The sequence below is a fragment of the Saccostrea echinata genome, unplaced genomic scaffold, assembly GCF_033153115.1.
Source record: "Saccostrea echinata isolate AGI-Se365-2 ecotype Australia unplaced genomic scaffold, CSIRO_AGI_Sech_v1 ptg000016l, whole genome shotgun sequence".
NCBI lineage: Eukaryota > Metazoa > Mollusca > Bivalvia > Ostreida > Ostreidae > Saccostrea > Saccostrea echinata.
The window spans coordinates 5,149,147-5,165,716 of NW_026889765.1; the positions used below are offsets into that span (position 1 = coordinate 5,149,147).

At 32.9% G+C, this 16,570-nt stretch overlaps 1 protein-coding gene across 1 annotated transcript; it reads left to right on the plus strand.

The window, feature by feature from the left end:
• The first annotated feature begins 1,202 nt into the window (after nucleotides 1-1,202).
• Nucleotides 1,203-15,274, plus strand: LOC133188841 (uncharacterized). Its single transcript, XM_061324324.1, has 11 exons — nucleotides 1,203-1,220; nucleotides 3,153-3,262; nucleotides 4,817-4,943; nucleotides 5,497-5,640; nucleotides 6,229-8,122; nucleotides 9,092-9,247; nucleotides 9,705-9,878; nucleotides 11,424-11,744; nucleotides 11,903-12,114; nucleotides 13,815-13,887; nucleotides 14,880-15,274. The coding sequence occupies exons 1-11, from the start codon at nucleotides 1,203-1,205 to the stop codon at nucleotides 15,260-15,262; spliced, it is 3,612 nt and encodes a 1,203-aa protein (XP_061180308.1). The 3' UTR covers nucleotides 15,263-15,274.
• Nucleotides 15,275-16,570: the final 1,296 nt, after the last annotated feature.

The window sequence follows — 16,570 nt, forward strand, 5'->3', positions numbered from 1 at the left end:
AATACTGTGACGAAAAAATTTCATATACTATCCAAACCAAGGCCATCTTTAAAAATTTATTGTTTGGTTGCCCTCTCCCAACCGACTTGCTAAAAGTGGCCCGGCTCAAACCTTTTTTTAATCTCCGGGAAACAATTATTTTTTTAATGCATTTCTGAAAATGGATTTTGAAAAATCAGCATTGATGTTGAAATTTTCTAGGAAAAGAAATTCCCACCTACATGTATCTACCGACCAAAGTTTTTTCATCCTCAATTGGAAGAGGGCAAACAAACATTATTTTAAAGTTGACCCTAAGATTCAAATTATATTATTTTTATAAAGAATTTCTGTTGTTTGTTATAGTTATTGAACAAATTAAAAATTTATCAATTTTATTCATTTATTTTATTTATTTATTTTATTTATTTATTTTATTTATTTATTTATTTAATTATTTACATGCATGTATATGTATGTGTGTACGTGTTACATAATATATCCCAAGTTTTTAATTGTTAACGTTCGAGTCTTTGTTTCTAAACCATTAAAAATACACCCGAGCACATTTCTACTTTACTCTTTGCATTGATGAAAATATGCAGAAATATTTGAACCTTTGAAAAAATTGCTTGATTTTAGATCCCCCTTGTTGTAGTACAAAATATCATATGTAGACGAATTTCAATCCATTAAGAATTTTTTCCCTTATGATACTTTTTTATCATATACTATGCACCAGGGCCCAATTTTACCACAGAAATAACTACTTACCCAAATTTTCACTAGACAGTGTGAAAAATTAGTTGTCAAAACTTTCCAAATTTGAATAAAATAGAGCCTTTGCCATTTTAAACTGATAAAAAGGAGAAATTAATTCGGCAAAGTAAGTTTTGAAATTAACATGTAGTCAACCCTTTTGGAAAACAGCTAGCCCTAAGCATATGAAGACAATCTTTGTTTACCAGAAGTTTGTTTTCAATTATCTTGTTTCAAACATTTCGCCTGGTAACAAATCTGGACAGAGTTAATGAGTCCACCCATGTTTGTGTGTCCATCTGCAAGGGGAATAAAAAAGGTAAGAAGTAAAACCCATAACAGAACTCTAAACAATGGCAACTCCTCTGCCAAACACTGACATGACGTGTAGGGGGTGTTATCTTTCACATTATGAAGAGAGAACCCACTGAACGAAGGACAGTAGATATATCTATTAATTCAGGATGGCTTCCTTTAGAAAGGTAAATAAAGTTACCTTGTTAAGGTGAAATTTTTCATAAATAAACACAATTTTAATACAGTAGATCTGAATATTTTTAAATTGAAAAGAAAATATTGATTTATATTCCTGTACGATAGTTTATAATGTATAAATGTTGATGTTTTTCAATATTGTTTATAGAGTCAATTTTATAATTATGCGTAAAGTCCAAAATCAAGTAGGCAGATAAAAATGAAATGAATATCACACAAAATCTTCTATAAAAATTGAGATTGTTCATAGGCTTTTAAAAGAACTTATGACTTAGACCAAAAATTAAGTTGATTGTAAAATCTTGCATAGTTAATTATTTCTGTTAAAAAGTGCTTGCTTAAAAAAATCTTACTAAATTGTTTTTGAAAAGAAAAATTAAATAAAATTAATGTAAAATTCAAAATTACATTAAAATCTTAGTCACAAAAGTTCTTTATTTTAGCTTAATTTTCAATTAAGAACAATTAAGAATTAAGAATTGAATACAACTTGTTCATTATCTATGAGATTATGTAGAATTTCAATCGTGAATTTTTGTCAAAGAAAAACCCAAAATGATTTTTTTTTAAATTGAGGATTTGGCAAAAAGAAAAAAAAAATCAAGTGGCGCAGTAGTTTGAAAGTTTGCTCCATATTTGCGGAGTAAGGAGTTAATCCTTACGTCGCGGGTTCGAATCCCACTGTGGGACGTGGAGACAGGTCCTTCGGATGAGACCGTATAAACCGATTTCCCGTATCACAATAGGCAGTAGGTTCTGGCACGAAAAAGATCACTCATTGCTCAATTGCCCTGAATGCCAAGTTTAGCTCTAAAAATGTCACTCCTTCACCGGCAAGTGGTGGTGTCTCAATATGATTGAAAAATTCACGAAAGGGACGTTAAAGAACAAACATATCATAAATCTCTTAATCCTGATGGGAGATTATAAAAGTCCCTTAGATTCACATAATATGTGCATGCATGCTTGTATCAAATAAAAAGACAAAATCGATATTAGGACATACATGTATATGATAAAGACTTTTGTGTATGCTATATTTTGCCAATTGTTTATGTGGATAGTTAACCTTTGATAATTGAGCTTTTTATAAATTATGAGCAAATGAGAATACCATCATTTAATTACATCGACGCTAAAACCTTTTAAAGTTAAATTTAGGTCAGTCAAAGTACACATAATTATTAAAGAATTTTGACACTTAGTATTTTTATAAGTGCTAACAGAAAGGTCACCATGTTACCTTGTAAACGATGAGCACAATAGTATATGTTATCACGTTATACAAGTATTTCAATTCTCATTTGAATTCTCAATTGGTTAGTCTGTATCGTTCTTTCGAGAAAACTTTAATATGATGTCCGTCATAGTCATTTAATATCGGGACGATGGAGCAGTTTTGTAAAATGTTAACATCTTTAAAAAAAAAAAAAAGACAATACACAGGATCAATATCTACTGTAGCATATATCGATATATCTTCCAGGATGGTGAAACATTTTTTGATTAAGATTATAAAGAAACAACATATTTTATCTAATCTAAATTACAGGTAGGTTAGAGGGCTTGAAAAATGTAAAATTAATATACTTAGGTCACCTTTACTCTCTTATCATTACGTACAGAATGCCTAACCTCGGTAATAAATTTTCTTTAAACATTTCTCAGTATCAATGTATTTTCCGCTATCGCTATAATCACAATGTAAATGAAGGAATGAAGGTCACTTATCAGTTGCGAATGTATTTATCATCAATTTATCCTTAACCTAGTTTGTAAGAAAATCTTGAAGAAATTTGTACAGATTAAGAAAAACAGATTAAACACTTCTGCTTGAAGTATATGTATATTTTAGAAGGAATGACTATAAGAATCAATATCATATGAGTTTTTTTAACTTATATTTTTTTAATTATCAGGTAACTGCTATTATCCTCTACATCGTGCTGCAATTTGTATTTCAATCTGGAGCCCAACTTTCGCTTACAGCATTATTCAGTGCAAAACGATCAACGGATGTAGATATCTGGTGGGTTTATGATGAGCTATATTTTTGATTCACATGTCGACTCGGTATATCCCTATGAACTCGAAATAAAACACACCACAGAGTCTGTCACATCTGTTTCATATTTGGATTTACTGACTAAAAACTACAAGGGCCAAATAAGAACTAAATTGTATTTCAAACGAGATTACTTTGGCCACTTAGTTAAATTTCCTTATTAATGTAGTAATATTTCTCCACTGGTATCACCTGTATATGGTGTTTACGTCTCACAAGTTATTCGATACACAAGAGCATATTCAGAGTACGATCAAGATTTAAACCGATGTAACCTCCTGACAGTTAAGTAGATGTTACAGGGATTTCAACAACCTTGTTTCAAAGCAGCATTTCGTAAATTCTTTGTTCGTAATAATAAACTTTAGCAAATCATTGGATCGTATTTTGACTGACTCATTTCATTCATATTGTCAGTACTTTGTTATTACTTATTTTGACAACCTTCTATTCTGTTTACCTAATAAATACATAGGACTTAGGGCTGGTGTTACAGGTCGACAAAGTATCTTTACTCCCACCACTGAATTTTCTGGGGGTCCGTGTTTTATAACCTGTTTACAGATTTGTTTGTAGGTTTCGATGATCACTCTGTGATCTTTATTAGGCAACATTATTAACACATTATTAGGCAACATCGAAAAAGTAGTCATTGTCTTGATTGAATACCAATTTGAAGTCCAAATGAGAACATTACGTATCAAATTAATAAAAGAAATCTAAATTTGGTATAGAGGACACTATGCATTGTTGCTCATTGCTACTGATTCTAAGCCCGTTTGATAGGAAATTAAGGTAGGTTTAAAAAATATATAAAAATATATAAAAACAGGTTCTATGCAACAAGAGGTTGTTGTCCTTCAGCAAGTTTTGCCTACACGTCTGTCAAGTATTGTAGGCGATCATTCAAAATCTGTGATAAATATTAACAGAAGCCATGTTATTCACTTCCTTGTGTGAAGGATCTTCTCTACATGTACAGTTGATATTTAAATCAATATGAACCGCATTTTTGAGAATTTTAGTTTGCTATTAAAATGTGCTATTTTTATTTATTTTTTTTTATGTAATTTGAACCTTTTTGATCAGTTTGACTAAAATTAAGTATTAAATTGTTCAAGAAGAAAGTCGTCTTTACAATGGAATGTATAGTATTATATAAGGAATCAATACCGTATAGAACTCTGCTTCAACCAAAGCTTTAAAATAGTTCCTTCATCACAAATATGAAAAACAGAAGTTTATAAATATAATTTTTTTTCCTGTCATTCAAATAGTTAATTACAATTTTGCAACAAAAATTTTCGACATCAAAGATGCAGCTCATATTGCTTTAAACATATATTAATAATGCCATTAGCTTTTAATTTCATATGAGAACCTTAACGTTGCATTCTCACTATGTACATTTGAGATCAATTTACACATTAATTCACGCAAGACGTATATTTCTCACTCATTTACACAGGGCATATCTGCCAATGTCTTGTATTAATTCATATCTAATTCTAATTCTAGGTATACAAATATTCTAATACTTTTACTTGTCCCTGAGGTAGTTATTTGTCTTCGAGATATTTGGATGTCTAACGTTATTGCAGACAGCAGGTACAGGGAATGGCCACAATTGAAAATAGTTTTTATGGTATGTATGTGTGATTTCTTCTATAATTACTCTACAAAATAAAAATTTTAAAAAAAATGATGATGGGGCTGATGATAATGATGATAAAAATATTGGAAATTTTGAAAAAGAATTTTTTTTTTTTTTTTGGCACTCAATTACATGTTACTCAAACGTTTTCCTTCATATCTTCTACTTACAATTAAAATTATATCTGAGTTTATTGCATAAGGGTAAAAATCAAATAAGTTAAAACCTAATAAGATAAATGGCATAACACAATACACAAAATATATGAGAAAATTTCAAATCCATAAACATCAACCTTTCTCAACAGGATAAAACAACTTTCAATTTTTAATAGACAATCTTTTAATATAAAAATATACCCATTCGTTTTACATAATGTTTATGAAACTCTTGTATTGATTTTGTTTTCATGCAATAAATTTGATAAAATTATACACATCGTAGCCTATTTTTTTTCATATTTCTTATACAATAAATAGATCATTTCAACGTTTCCATTTTGTCTTCATCATACATGTATGATTTTTTTCATTTACTTTGATAGGGCCTAATTATGTCTATAACGGATGCAATGGCGCTAACTTACCTTACAAGTGAAGCATTTCCAAAGCTGCCACCATTTTTAATACCTTCCATTCTTTGTGTTGGAATATCACCTATCATACCCCAGGAGCGAGTAAGTTCTGATGTACACTAATTTCATTCAAATATATTGCACAAAATCGAATTACACTAACATTCAAATAGCAAACATTTTGCATTAAATTAAATTAAATTTGTTAAATTAAGAAGGCACAGATTACTAGGTTTTCTCAGGGAAAAAAACGATTATTTTCCCAAACTGAATATAGACCCATGTGCCAAGTCAAAGTCAATATTTTATGGCAATAAGAATTTTAAAAGAACTTTTATTTACTACTTGTTTCTGATATTACACGTACAATTTTTTGTAATGTTTACAAAGTAAGATCGCAGATCTATAATACCTGGATATTTTATCAAGATGTAGTGCCAAGAACACATTAAAAACCATCCTTTTAAAACTCATATCCCACCTCTGATGTTTTTGGAGGTCCGTGTTTGCTCTGTTCTCGATTTGTATTGTTTAAATTGACTTTGGGCTTGAATACTGTTCGTTATCTCCATATTTCATTAGCTGATATTTTCATTAATTGTCTTATATTGTTAATAAAATATACATCAACATAAACATGTTTTGATATATTTTTTTCCTTGGAAGTTCCTCATGCTGTAAAAATACATTCATCTTTTTCAGACAAAAATGGACACTTGTTCGGGTTGGACTAAGCGAGGAGTCATTCCATTCATTCAAACGTTCCTTGTGATTGTCTTATCAACATTATGTGTGTTTAGCAACATACTTAGTATTAAGCAGGCATCTTTCTTCGGACTTTCTCTATTGGAAATAAATTTAATACGCTATATACCTTTGCAAAAATACATAGTGGGTGCAGATACAAATCAGGCACAAAATGCTAGGCTCTTGTATCGGGTTCTGCACATGACAGTAATTTTACTGACCACGTGGATAGGGTACAGTTATAGCACAGAAAGAGAGAACAGATTTATGTCATTCAACAACATTTCGAATGAAAATTCTTCATATTTTGTGTATACTGTATCAGTATTTGTGTTGTTACTGCAAATGGAATCATTTATACCGACTGTAACTACAAGAATTGCAATGTTATCAATATTGATTTGTTTTTGTGGCACTTTAACTGTAACCATCCTTGCATTGTATATAAATGTTCACAAAGACGACCTGGGATTGTTTGCTTCCATAAGTGCCTTCCATGTGTCTCATTCAGTTTATCACATAGGTCTGTACTCAGTGACTTGCGTTTCAGTGCTTTTGTTTTATTTTTCTAGTTTTTATAATATCCAGGAGGAGACAGAATCTCTTAATAGTAAGCTAACTATGACAATATATGACAATGTATTCGTTTGTCAAAATTTACTGCGAAAATCTCTTTCTAAAATTGCAAACTTGAGATTATTTGATGAAAGTAACATTCGAATATTCTTGTGTACAACAATGTATCAAGAATCAGCTCATGAAATGAGTAGACTTTTACGCAGCTTAAAAAATATTTCCAATTCCAAAAAAATCCAAAAAAGGAATATACATATTGAATCACACATTTTTCTCGATAATGGGGCTAGTGGGAGAGATGTCAAGGAATTTGGAATACAGCTTTTATGTCTAATAGAAGAAACATTTATGATGGAAGAAAGATATGGAATCATGATTCATACACCTTACGGGATAAAATTATCATGGACGGTACCGGGAGAAATGCCATTATTTTTACATTTGAAGGACAATAGCCTCGTGAAAGGAAAGAAAAGATGGAGTCAGGTCATGTATATGAGATATATTATGAGTTACAGGGCAAACTTTCATAAAATGTATCACAAAACCATACATCCATCCGGTTCCAACTTTAATGAGCTTTCCGACTTTGTTAATGTAAGTGTAGGTACTTCAATATATGAACAAGAAAAGCAGACAGACAAAGATATCTTAGATGTGAATGTACCTACGGTAACCTTTGAAACCTCCAGTAAAACATCATCATTCAGCGATCTGACCACAGTAACAAATCTGGAAGAACTTGAGAGTAGAAGGAAAGAATCTGAAAAAGAGTCAGACGCAATTGAAATTGATTTTCCAAACGATACCAAATCAGAGATAACCCTGCGAGTTCCCCGTTTGCATTTCAAAACAAAAAATAGGAGATCTTCATTCGACCACAGTTTTATCTCGTTAGAAAATCTTCAGGACAAGAATACTATAAACAACCTACAGTATGCGTATGATACAGATTTGCAAAATGGAGATTTACCGTACAATTTTTCTGGAGCGAAATTCCGCTCTTCTTCATTCAATGATATTGAGTTCGAATACCATAAACACCAAAGAAAGGATCAAAATAAAAAACACGCAAGTACTCTTGAGGACGAAAAATATCATGACTTTATTTTAGCAACAGATGCAGACATGGCTTTTGACGATGAAAGTGTTCTCAATCTTTTGGACACTATGGAAGAGGATGAAAAGATAGGAGGAGTTTGTGGTCGGACATTTCCAATTGGTATTCACAGACATCCAGTCGTTTGGCTACAGATGTTTGATTATGCAAAAGGTAAATGTTTTAGCATGCCTGATCTTTATGCAGACCATAGCATAATTGTCAGTTTTTAAAAGATTTTTATTATTTTTTTTTATTAATTGATTTATTCATTTATTTATAATTTATTTATTTTCTATTCATTTATATATTTTGATTTTGATTTTTAAAAAACAATATATTGAAGAGGAGTTTTATGATATAAGAATTGTTGACGATGAATTGATCGATTTAAGATAAAACAAAAATCTCAACAGAAATACTTTCATTTATTTTCCAAACATACAAAGTAAATACAGATTCGTGGTTGTCCATGAATGTTGATAGATATATCTCTTTTACAAAAACATAGCATTAAGCGGAACGGATACACAAGGATCATTAGTGCATGTACTAGTATTTACTTTTAATATGCACTTTCTCTTTAAATTCTGGTTAACCCAAGAGTACTTGTATCAATGTTAAATGACTTAAATGATTGAACGCTTTTTTGGTATAACTCCTAGACCTTTTTAATGCATGAAGATTGCTTTGACTCACAGTCCGCGCAGTGGTTAGAGCATTTGTTCAAGAGTCGCGGAGTAAGCAGATAGTCCTTACGTCGCGGGTTCGAATCCCACTGCAAGACCAGTTCTTCTGATGAAACCGTATAAACAAATAAACCAAGGTTTTGTGTCGCAGTAGGTGGTGGCATGAAAAAAGATCCCCCACTGCTCAAAGGCTGTAAATGCCGAGTATAGGTCTAAATTTTCAGCCCTCCACCAGCAAGGAGTGGTATCACAGTATGAGTGAAAAATTCTCGAAAAAACAAACAAAAACTTCAAAGACACATTTACTCTTAATTCATGAGAAGTAAAACTAATCTTCACTGTTTTTGTAAAATGGGAAAGAGTGGCTGAAAAAAAAATAAAACCATAGAACTCCGCTTGGATAATACGTTGGGGTATTTGGATAACTGTTTAATCATCTATCTTAACTTTCTAGATTTCTGGATGATCAAAAGTGCGCAGAACATCATCGGATCTGTTATGTGCTGTCCTGGATGTTTTAGTCTATATCGCTTTGAAGCTATTAGAGACGTCATTGAAACCTTTTCCGAACCTACAAAATCAATTCTGGATGTCTTTACTAAAGATAATGGTATGCCACAATTTATTCATTGTGTATGACTGTATTACTTGTAATTTCATATTTAAGATATTAATTCACAGCTACAAATATTTTTTTTTTCTTCTGTGGTTTTGGTAATTAAATAATACCATTTCAACTTTTGAATCGCCTCCAAACAAGCTATTTACTTACACAAGAAAATAAATAAATGGAATCCAATTAGCACATTAAGGCCTACTGTAAATTTACCAGAATACAACCTCTTAAATCTAAAAACAAAAAAAATGTTCAAATTTCATGAACTTTGTTTAGCATGATATTTTTATTGGTAGAGTTGTTATATGTATACCGAACAAGAATCATGCTTATCTTTGATCAAATTTTTTTACTAAAAAAAGCCTCAAGTCTATGATTTCTCACCTATCTCTAAAATATGTTATAAGTAAAAATGAAAGCTTTTATTTATGAATTATAAACAATGCTTCAGGGGAGGACCGATGGATGTGTACCTTAATGATGAAGGAAGGATGGAACCTAAGATATTCATATCATGGGAAAAATACAACGTTTTGTCCGGAGGAAACAGAGGAATTTATGAAGCAAAGAAGGCGCTGGCTTTTATCTGACTTTGCCAACGCTGCAGTGGTTGCGAGAAATTTACGTGAGTTTATGAGTAGTTTATACACTCCTTAAACAGTCTATTGGGAGATATTTACCTTTTTTCCTTGCCAATCGTCTAAGCGAATTTTTTTTTTTTAATTTATTTTCAAGTGTTTAAAGTTTAAATTGTTTCTAAGTGTAGAAAAGTGAACATCCTTTAAGCACTCTTTGCTATTTAACTCTTAATGAAATAAAATACTTAATAATAATTTTGTCTGCTGGCTTTTCATCGACCTATATTTGTTATTATGATAAGTATTTATCACACACACACACACCCTCACACACACACTCACACACACACATTCGATTTACAATACAAAGTCTGACAGGAATACACTTTATGTGACGTTTCATGGACACTAATAATTGCTTGTTACAATTAATAAAGGAAATGATGCGATTCCAAGGAAACTAATTTCAATAAAATAAGAAATAGTCGAAGAAAGATTAAATTTGAATATTTTTTTAATGACTTTCTTCCATTTTTTTAATAAAACATATATTATGTTGTTAGTTTTCCCAAAATATGATCTACATGATCACCTACAACTAGAGTATTACAGTAAAATCGCTAATTTTAATTTTAGTGGAATGGAAATAGCACGAAATGTTATAGTATCAAAGTCATAATCATAACTACATGTTATATAACTACATGTGACTCGATACTCAAGAGCATGCTCTATATACGAACCATTTCTAAATCTAGGCAAGCTATTGACAATGCAGTTGATGAAACAAGGATATCAACAGTCTCGTTTTAAATCATCATTTTACGAGTTCTATGGTCGATACAATGACCTTGCCAGCAAATATAATCTATCATTAAGTCGAATACTGACTGACGTTTTTCATACTAATTATTTGGGCATTATTTAAACACTGCATTGTCCACGGACTATTTCCGTTTGATAGATCATGAAAGTGAGCACACGGTGGGTGTGACTGGTCGACAGGGGATGCCCTCTACTCCATGGCACCTGATCTTTCCTCTCCTCTGATATTTTTAGATGTCCTTGTTTGCTCTGCTCCCAATCTGTGTTGTTTCCGTGGAATTTTGAGCTTGATTACTGTTCGTTATCTTCCTGTTTAATGTACAAAAGTTGCCCTAATATTCTGTAGTCTGAGCTCGTATATGTCTTCAAAAACGAAACCAAATTTCCACAAACCAGTATTTATTACTCAAAGCATGAAACTTTAACCCAACGAAAATAATTGATTGTACAGTATTTACATCATATTTTTACAGTTCTTAATGTATTTAAATATAGTGATATTCCTCATGAAATACAGAGAATTGTCTACTGTTTATAAATAACAAGCATTGAAGATCTTTTATCCATTTATCTCTCATTCATTTTGATCTTTAAGTATTTCAGCATTTAAATTAAGGTATTCAATTCATTTATTTCTTAAACACGGAAAAAAAACTTAATTTACAAAAAATATTGGAACTTCATTCTGCTTAATTAGATATATCTATATATTGTCTTCAGTTACGAGTATCATATTCCTAACTATACAAAGGAATTTAAATTTACAGCACAACTGATGAGAAACAGCACAGCCTTCACCTTGCTGTATACCTTGTATATACTACAGCTATTTGTTGTAATGGTCTTGTATCCTGGATCTACAATAATGATGCTTGCGCTAGGATTTGAACTTGTCACCAGCTGCCCACTTCTGGCTAATGCTGCTCTACTTTCCCTCGCCTGCCTGCTTTACTGTATTCTTCAAATAAGTTCTTGGGACACCCATAAAAAGCTGATAGTGAGCAAAATTCTAATTTTGCTTTTCGGCTTTCTGACTGTATATGTTTTTATTGCAACCAGCGTGCTTATTGTGGAGGATATTAGAGAAGGTAAGGAACCGTAGCTTTGACACATTTAATATTACTGACTTTTACCAGACGTTATTATAAAATAAGCTAATGTAATTTAAAAAAACATCTCGATGAGAGAAAGAGATGAGTAGCTGTTTGCATATCCATCATTGCCACTTATTTAATATTCCTTTCAGATATCCAGTTTGGGAAAATAACCCACATCGAAAACTTGGTATTGGTTGGAGTGGTAGTAGTGTATCTTTATTCATCTTTATTGCATCCTCTGGAGCTTCACTTGTTGTCCACAGGAATCGTATACCTTTTCTACCTCCCTTTATTGAATATTCTACTTCCGCTTTACGCTGTCTGCAATATCGTAGACCAGACTTGGGGAACCAGAGATGATGTAGGCCTTAGTGTTTACTTTTATAATACTTCAAGTCAGATCTGAACAACTAAAAGTCAATTGAATTATTTAAATGGTATCAATTTATTTTTTGCAATGTTAAATTTTATTTAGAAATGGTGCTTTGATGGGTAGCTTTCTCTTTTTAGTCCTCTACCGGTGAAACCGGAGGGGACTATAGGTTTCCTCTGAGTCTGTCCGTCCGTCTGTATGTCTGTCTAGCTGTCTGTCTGTCAGTCTGTCCCTCTATCTGTCTGTCAGTCTGTCCCACTTGATTTTCCGCACTTTTTTCAAAAGCTTGTAGATATTGAGCTGATATTTGGTATGTGAGTGTATCTTGATGAGTTACAGATCAAGTTTGCATTTCGTTCCCCTTCGATGATTTTTGACGGAATAACGACCTTTTCATTTTTTAGGGTTTTCCGCACTTTTTTTCTAAATGCTTGTAGATATTGGGCTGATTTTGGGGTATGTGACTTTACCTTGATGACTTATAAATCAAGTTTGCATTTCGTTCCACTTCATTGATTTTTGACGGACTTATGGGATTTTCAGTTTTTTTACGGGAACAGATTACACTTGCCGGTAGGGGACTAGTATTACTAATGCAATACTCTCAGAATGCTTGTTTAATTTGTTATTATCAATGTACACATACCACAGAAGTGCATAAACATAATATTTAAAGGAGAAACCTCAAATTATTCTTATGCAGAATTTTCCTTCTAAATACAGTTCATGTTAAATGATTTATTTGTGAGGCATATCTATGTCGAAGAAACCTTTTTATACAATGGAAAAGTTTCATTAACATGATGTTCTGTTGTGCAAACAGATTCTTTTATATGCCTTGGCATGTTATCATATTTCTCTTTACGAAACATCTTAAATACGTAAAGCTCGTAAGACAATAATTTACAGGTAAGACAAAAGAAATGAAAGAACTCAAATCATGAGTTCTATGTTAATATATCAAAATCGATGTCCATATCATATATAGGAGAGTAGCTCTCTGATTTTTTTTTCCAGAAACGTTAGACTCAGAAACAAGAATCCGACATTATTTTTTCATTATAAGTACGTTCAATGTACAGGAATCTGTGAAAACAGTACATGTAAAATATGATACATTTTATACGGCAAGATACAAATTGCTTCGTCAGTCCTTGACCTATCCCTATAACTTGTAAGATCTTTTGTTGGATTTATGAAGCTCCCAATATGAAAGCGAAAATTTTTAATTGTCGATATATATAGTCGGCCAATTATGTTACCACCAATTTCTCAACGCAGCCTCAAATTAAAAAGAGATTTTTGTGATAATTTCTTCATATTCCTATTCTATACTTGTTTATATTAAAGTCTGTTTACTGCTAAACTGCTTTTGATTCAAATTTTGCAACATACTGAACTATTTAATTTTCTTTCACAACTCACAATGAACGCATAATAGGACTTACTTATACAATGTATAAATACTGTTATGTGTATCCTCTTCTTTTGTCATAAATACTGTAAAACACGCTTATAATGAATTGAAGCTAACACGAAGTGATTTTCTTTCCCCTTGGCTTTAAAATATATTGTTAACTGAGCAGATATATAATGAACAAAATTGTGCGTCCCTAGCATTTCGTTATAAGCGTTTTTACTGTATAATGAATTCTGGGTGGATTGATATTTAGTGTTGATTTTTACAGCAAAAGGCATCTGTTCCGAAGATTTTACGGCTGCCAAAGTTTAAGAAGCGGAAGAAGAGAACTAGCATGAAATGTTTGTATCAATTCCACAGGTTCTTCAGCCAAAAAAATTTAATGAAGCTCTAAACAATGCTCAAAGAAGAGGTCTAATTCCAAAATAGTTTTATGCAGTTTGAGTTATCTGCCCTTTGTTGTAAAATAGAGTAAATGGGAATCTACTGTTAACGACGCAATTTGAAATAGATAAAGATATCCTTATCATTGTATTAGACCAGGATAAAGTAATTGAAACCATTATTTGCATCATGTTCTTTCTCTTTCCAATTAGAGTAAACACCAGCGATTTATGTTCAATAATAATTCATTTAAACATTTTCTTGGAGAAATATGGCATGCAGGTACATGTACCCTAGTATGAAAATGAAGAAGCTAACTTAATACATGTATATCCGGATCCCCCTTACATGATACAATTTTCTTCACGTCAAACCGTTCACGGTAGCTCAGTCGGTAGAGCGCTCGCTCCGTGATCGGGAGGTCATGAGTTCGAATCTCGGCTGCGACTGACATAAGTCGATAAAAAAAATGGGTAGTAACTGTTCCTTCGCCATGCGCTCGGCACTTTGAAGTGAAAGTTGCGGGTCCTTCGGATGAGGCGTTTGCACGATAAAGATCCCTCACTGCTCAATGGCCCTGAGTGCCGAGTAAAGGTCAAAATTTGAAGCCCTTCACCGGTATATGGTGAAGTCTCTGTATGAGTGAAAAATTCTCGAATGGGACGTTAAACAACGTACAATCAATCAATCAATCAATCTTCACATCAAAAAAAAAAAAAACTAAATTAGCATTTAGAAATTCCCTGTATATCTTTTCCTTCCTCTGTTCTTATCTCTTTACTAACAAACTATGACCTTCGTTATCTTGAGTTTATAGAGGAAAGTCAAAACTACAAAAAAGATTTTCTTATATATTTTGACTCTATTGTCTCAAATCCTCAGATATCTCGAAGTCCCTTTCTCGGTCCTATCAGATTGCATTTTTATTCTTATTTTTATCTCTTTGTAGTCCGGAGTAATTCTTACGAGAGTCTGAGTTCCTCTGCTATAGATCTACAAGATATCAGTGAGGACGAAACAACATTTTGGCAAAACCTTGTCAGTGAAAGCATCGGCGTTAACATAAACACTGGAATAACGCAAGAAGAGCGAAACACGGGTCTCCGATCTCTCCGGAACAAGACCTTGGCTGGATACCTGTCACTTAACTTGCTGTGGGTTGCGTTGCTGACTGGATTCTATGCATTTTTGACAAAGTATTTCACAGACAAACTGGTGTACGGAATCGTGGTGTTGTGCCTTCTTGGGATTTCAGCATTAGTCCAGTTGCTAGGAATGACTGTGTACAGGCTTAGCGATTGCTTTTCTCGTGTTGCACGTCTGATATCGTAGACAGCTGCAATTATCATTGCGTTAAGACATCTCAACTACAGATTTTGCACAAAAGCTATTCATGTTTTCTACTTTTAAGGACAGTCATTTTTACTCAGGCTAATTTGCGAAAAATGTCACTTTTTCCTTTTTTTTATTTATGGTGAATTTTCTCTGTTTTCGTAAGTCTCTTTATTAATACGATGTCAATTTGCCTACAATTAAATATTTTTTCATGTTGCTCCAAAGTTACACAACATACGTTTATACAAGGTGCCTATTTTGACAACATAACCAAAGTCTTATCATCAGGGTCTTTTTGTAAGGCCCTCTTTTATGTAATGAAAATGAATTTTCTATGTGTAGGTTTGAGAAATCACTTTCTGCACTTTGTACATAATTCATGTTAAAAACTGTTTGTACTGCTAATTGAAATAAAATAAAATCCAAAATGTATTTGGTGCACATATCTTTGTGAATATCGTGTTTTTCCCATATCTAAATTGTAAAACATCATTTACATGTAGGAAGAAAAATTAGACTCAAGTAAAGACTGTATCTTCTTTAAAAAATCGTCCCAGTAGCTCAGTCCGTAAAGCGCTTGGTCGTTTGATCAGCAGGTAGTGGGTTCAAACCCTCGCCGTGACTGACCTATGTCGATAAAAACTAGGTAGCAACTGTTCCTTCGCAAAGCGTTCGATACTTTGAAGTGAAATGTGCGGATCTTTTGGATTAGACTTTAAAAACCGAGGCCCTGTGTCACGGCAAGCGTTTGCCCGATTAAGATTCCTCACTGCTCAATGGCCTAGCTGAGTAGCAAGTAACTTGAAGCCCTTCACCAGTATATGGGGGCTTCTACTGGAGAAAAAAAAATTCTCGAACGAGACACAAAACAACATGATATCAATCAATCTTTTAAAAGAAAAATTAGACAATGCGAACCACTACCACAGAATACGGAAGCCGGTTGGTGCCAGGTAGAAAAAATATTTTATCTAGCGACTTAGCTGGCGGCCGCCAAATAATTATCTGGCGGCAGACAAATAAATAACTGGCGGCCGCCAAATAATTTTCTGGCGGCCGCCAGAAATTATATGGCGGCCGCCAAATAATTTTGGCAGCCCCCAGATAACTTTCTGGCGGCTGCCAGATAAGTTATCTGGCGGCCGCTAGATCTTTTTATTTGGCGGCAGCCAGAAAATTATTTGGGGGCCGCCAGATAAGTTTCTGGAGGCCGCCAGTTATTTATGTGGCGGCCGCACGATAAAATTTTTTTCTACCTGGCACTTACCGGCTTCCGTAACAGAACCACTACACTAGGAAAAAAGA

Bases quoted from the DNA above. Each gene is read 5' to 3' on its own strand.
- LOC133188841 (XM_061324324.1), top strand. The intron at 8,123-9,091 runs GTAAATGTTTTA...TTAACTTTCTAG, and splicing joins GATGTTTGATTATGCAAAAG to ATTTCTGGATGATCAAAAGT. The intron at 11,745-11,902 runs GTAAGGAACCGT...TATTCCTTTCAG, and splicing joins TGTGGAGGATATTAGAGAAG to ATATCCAGTTTGGGAAAATA.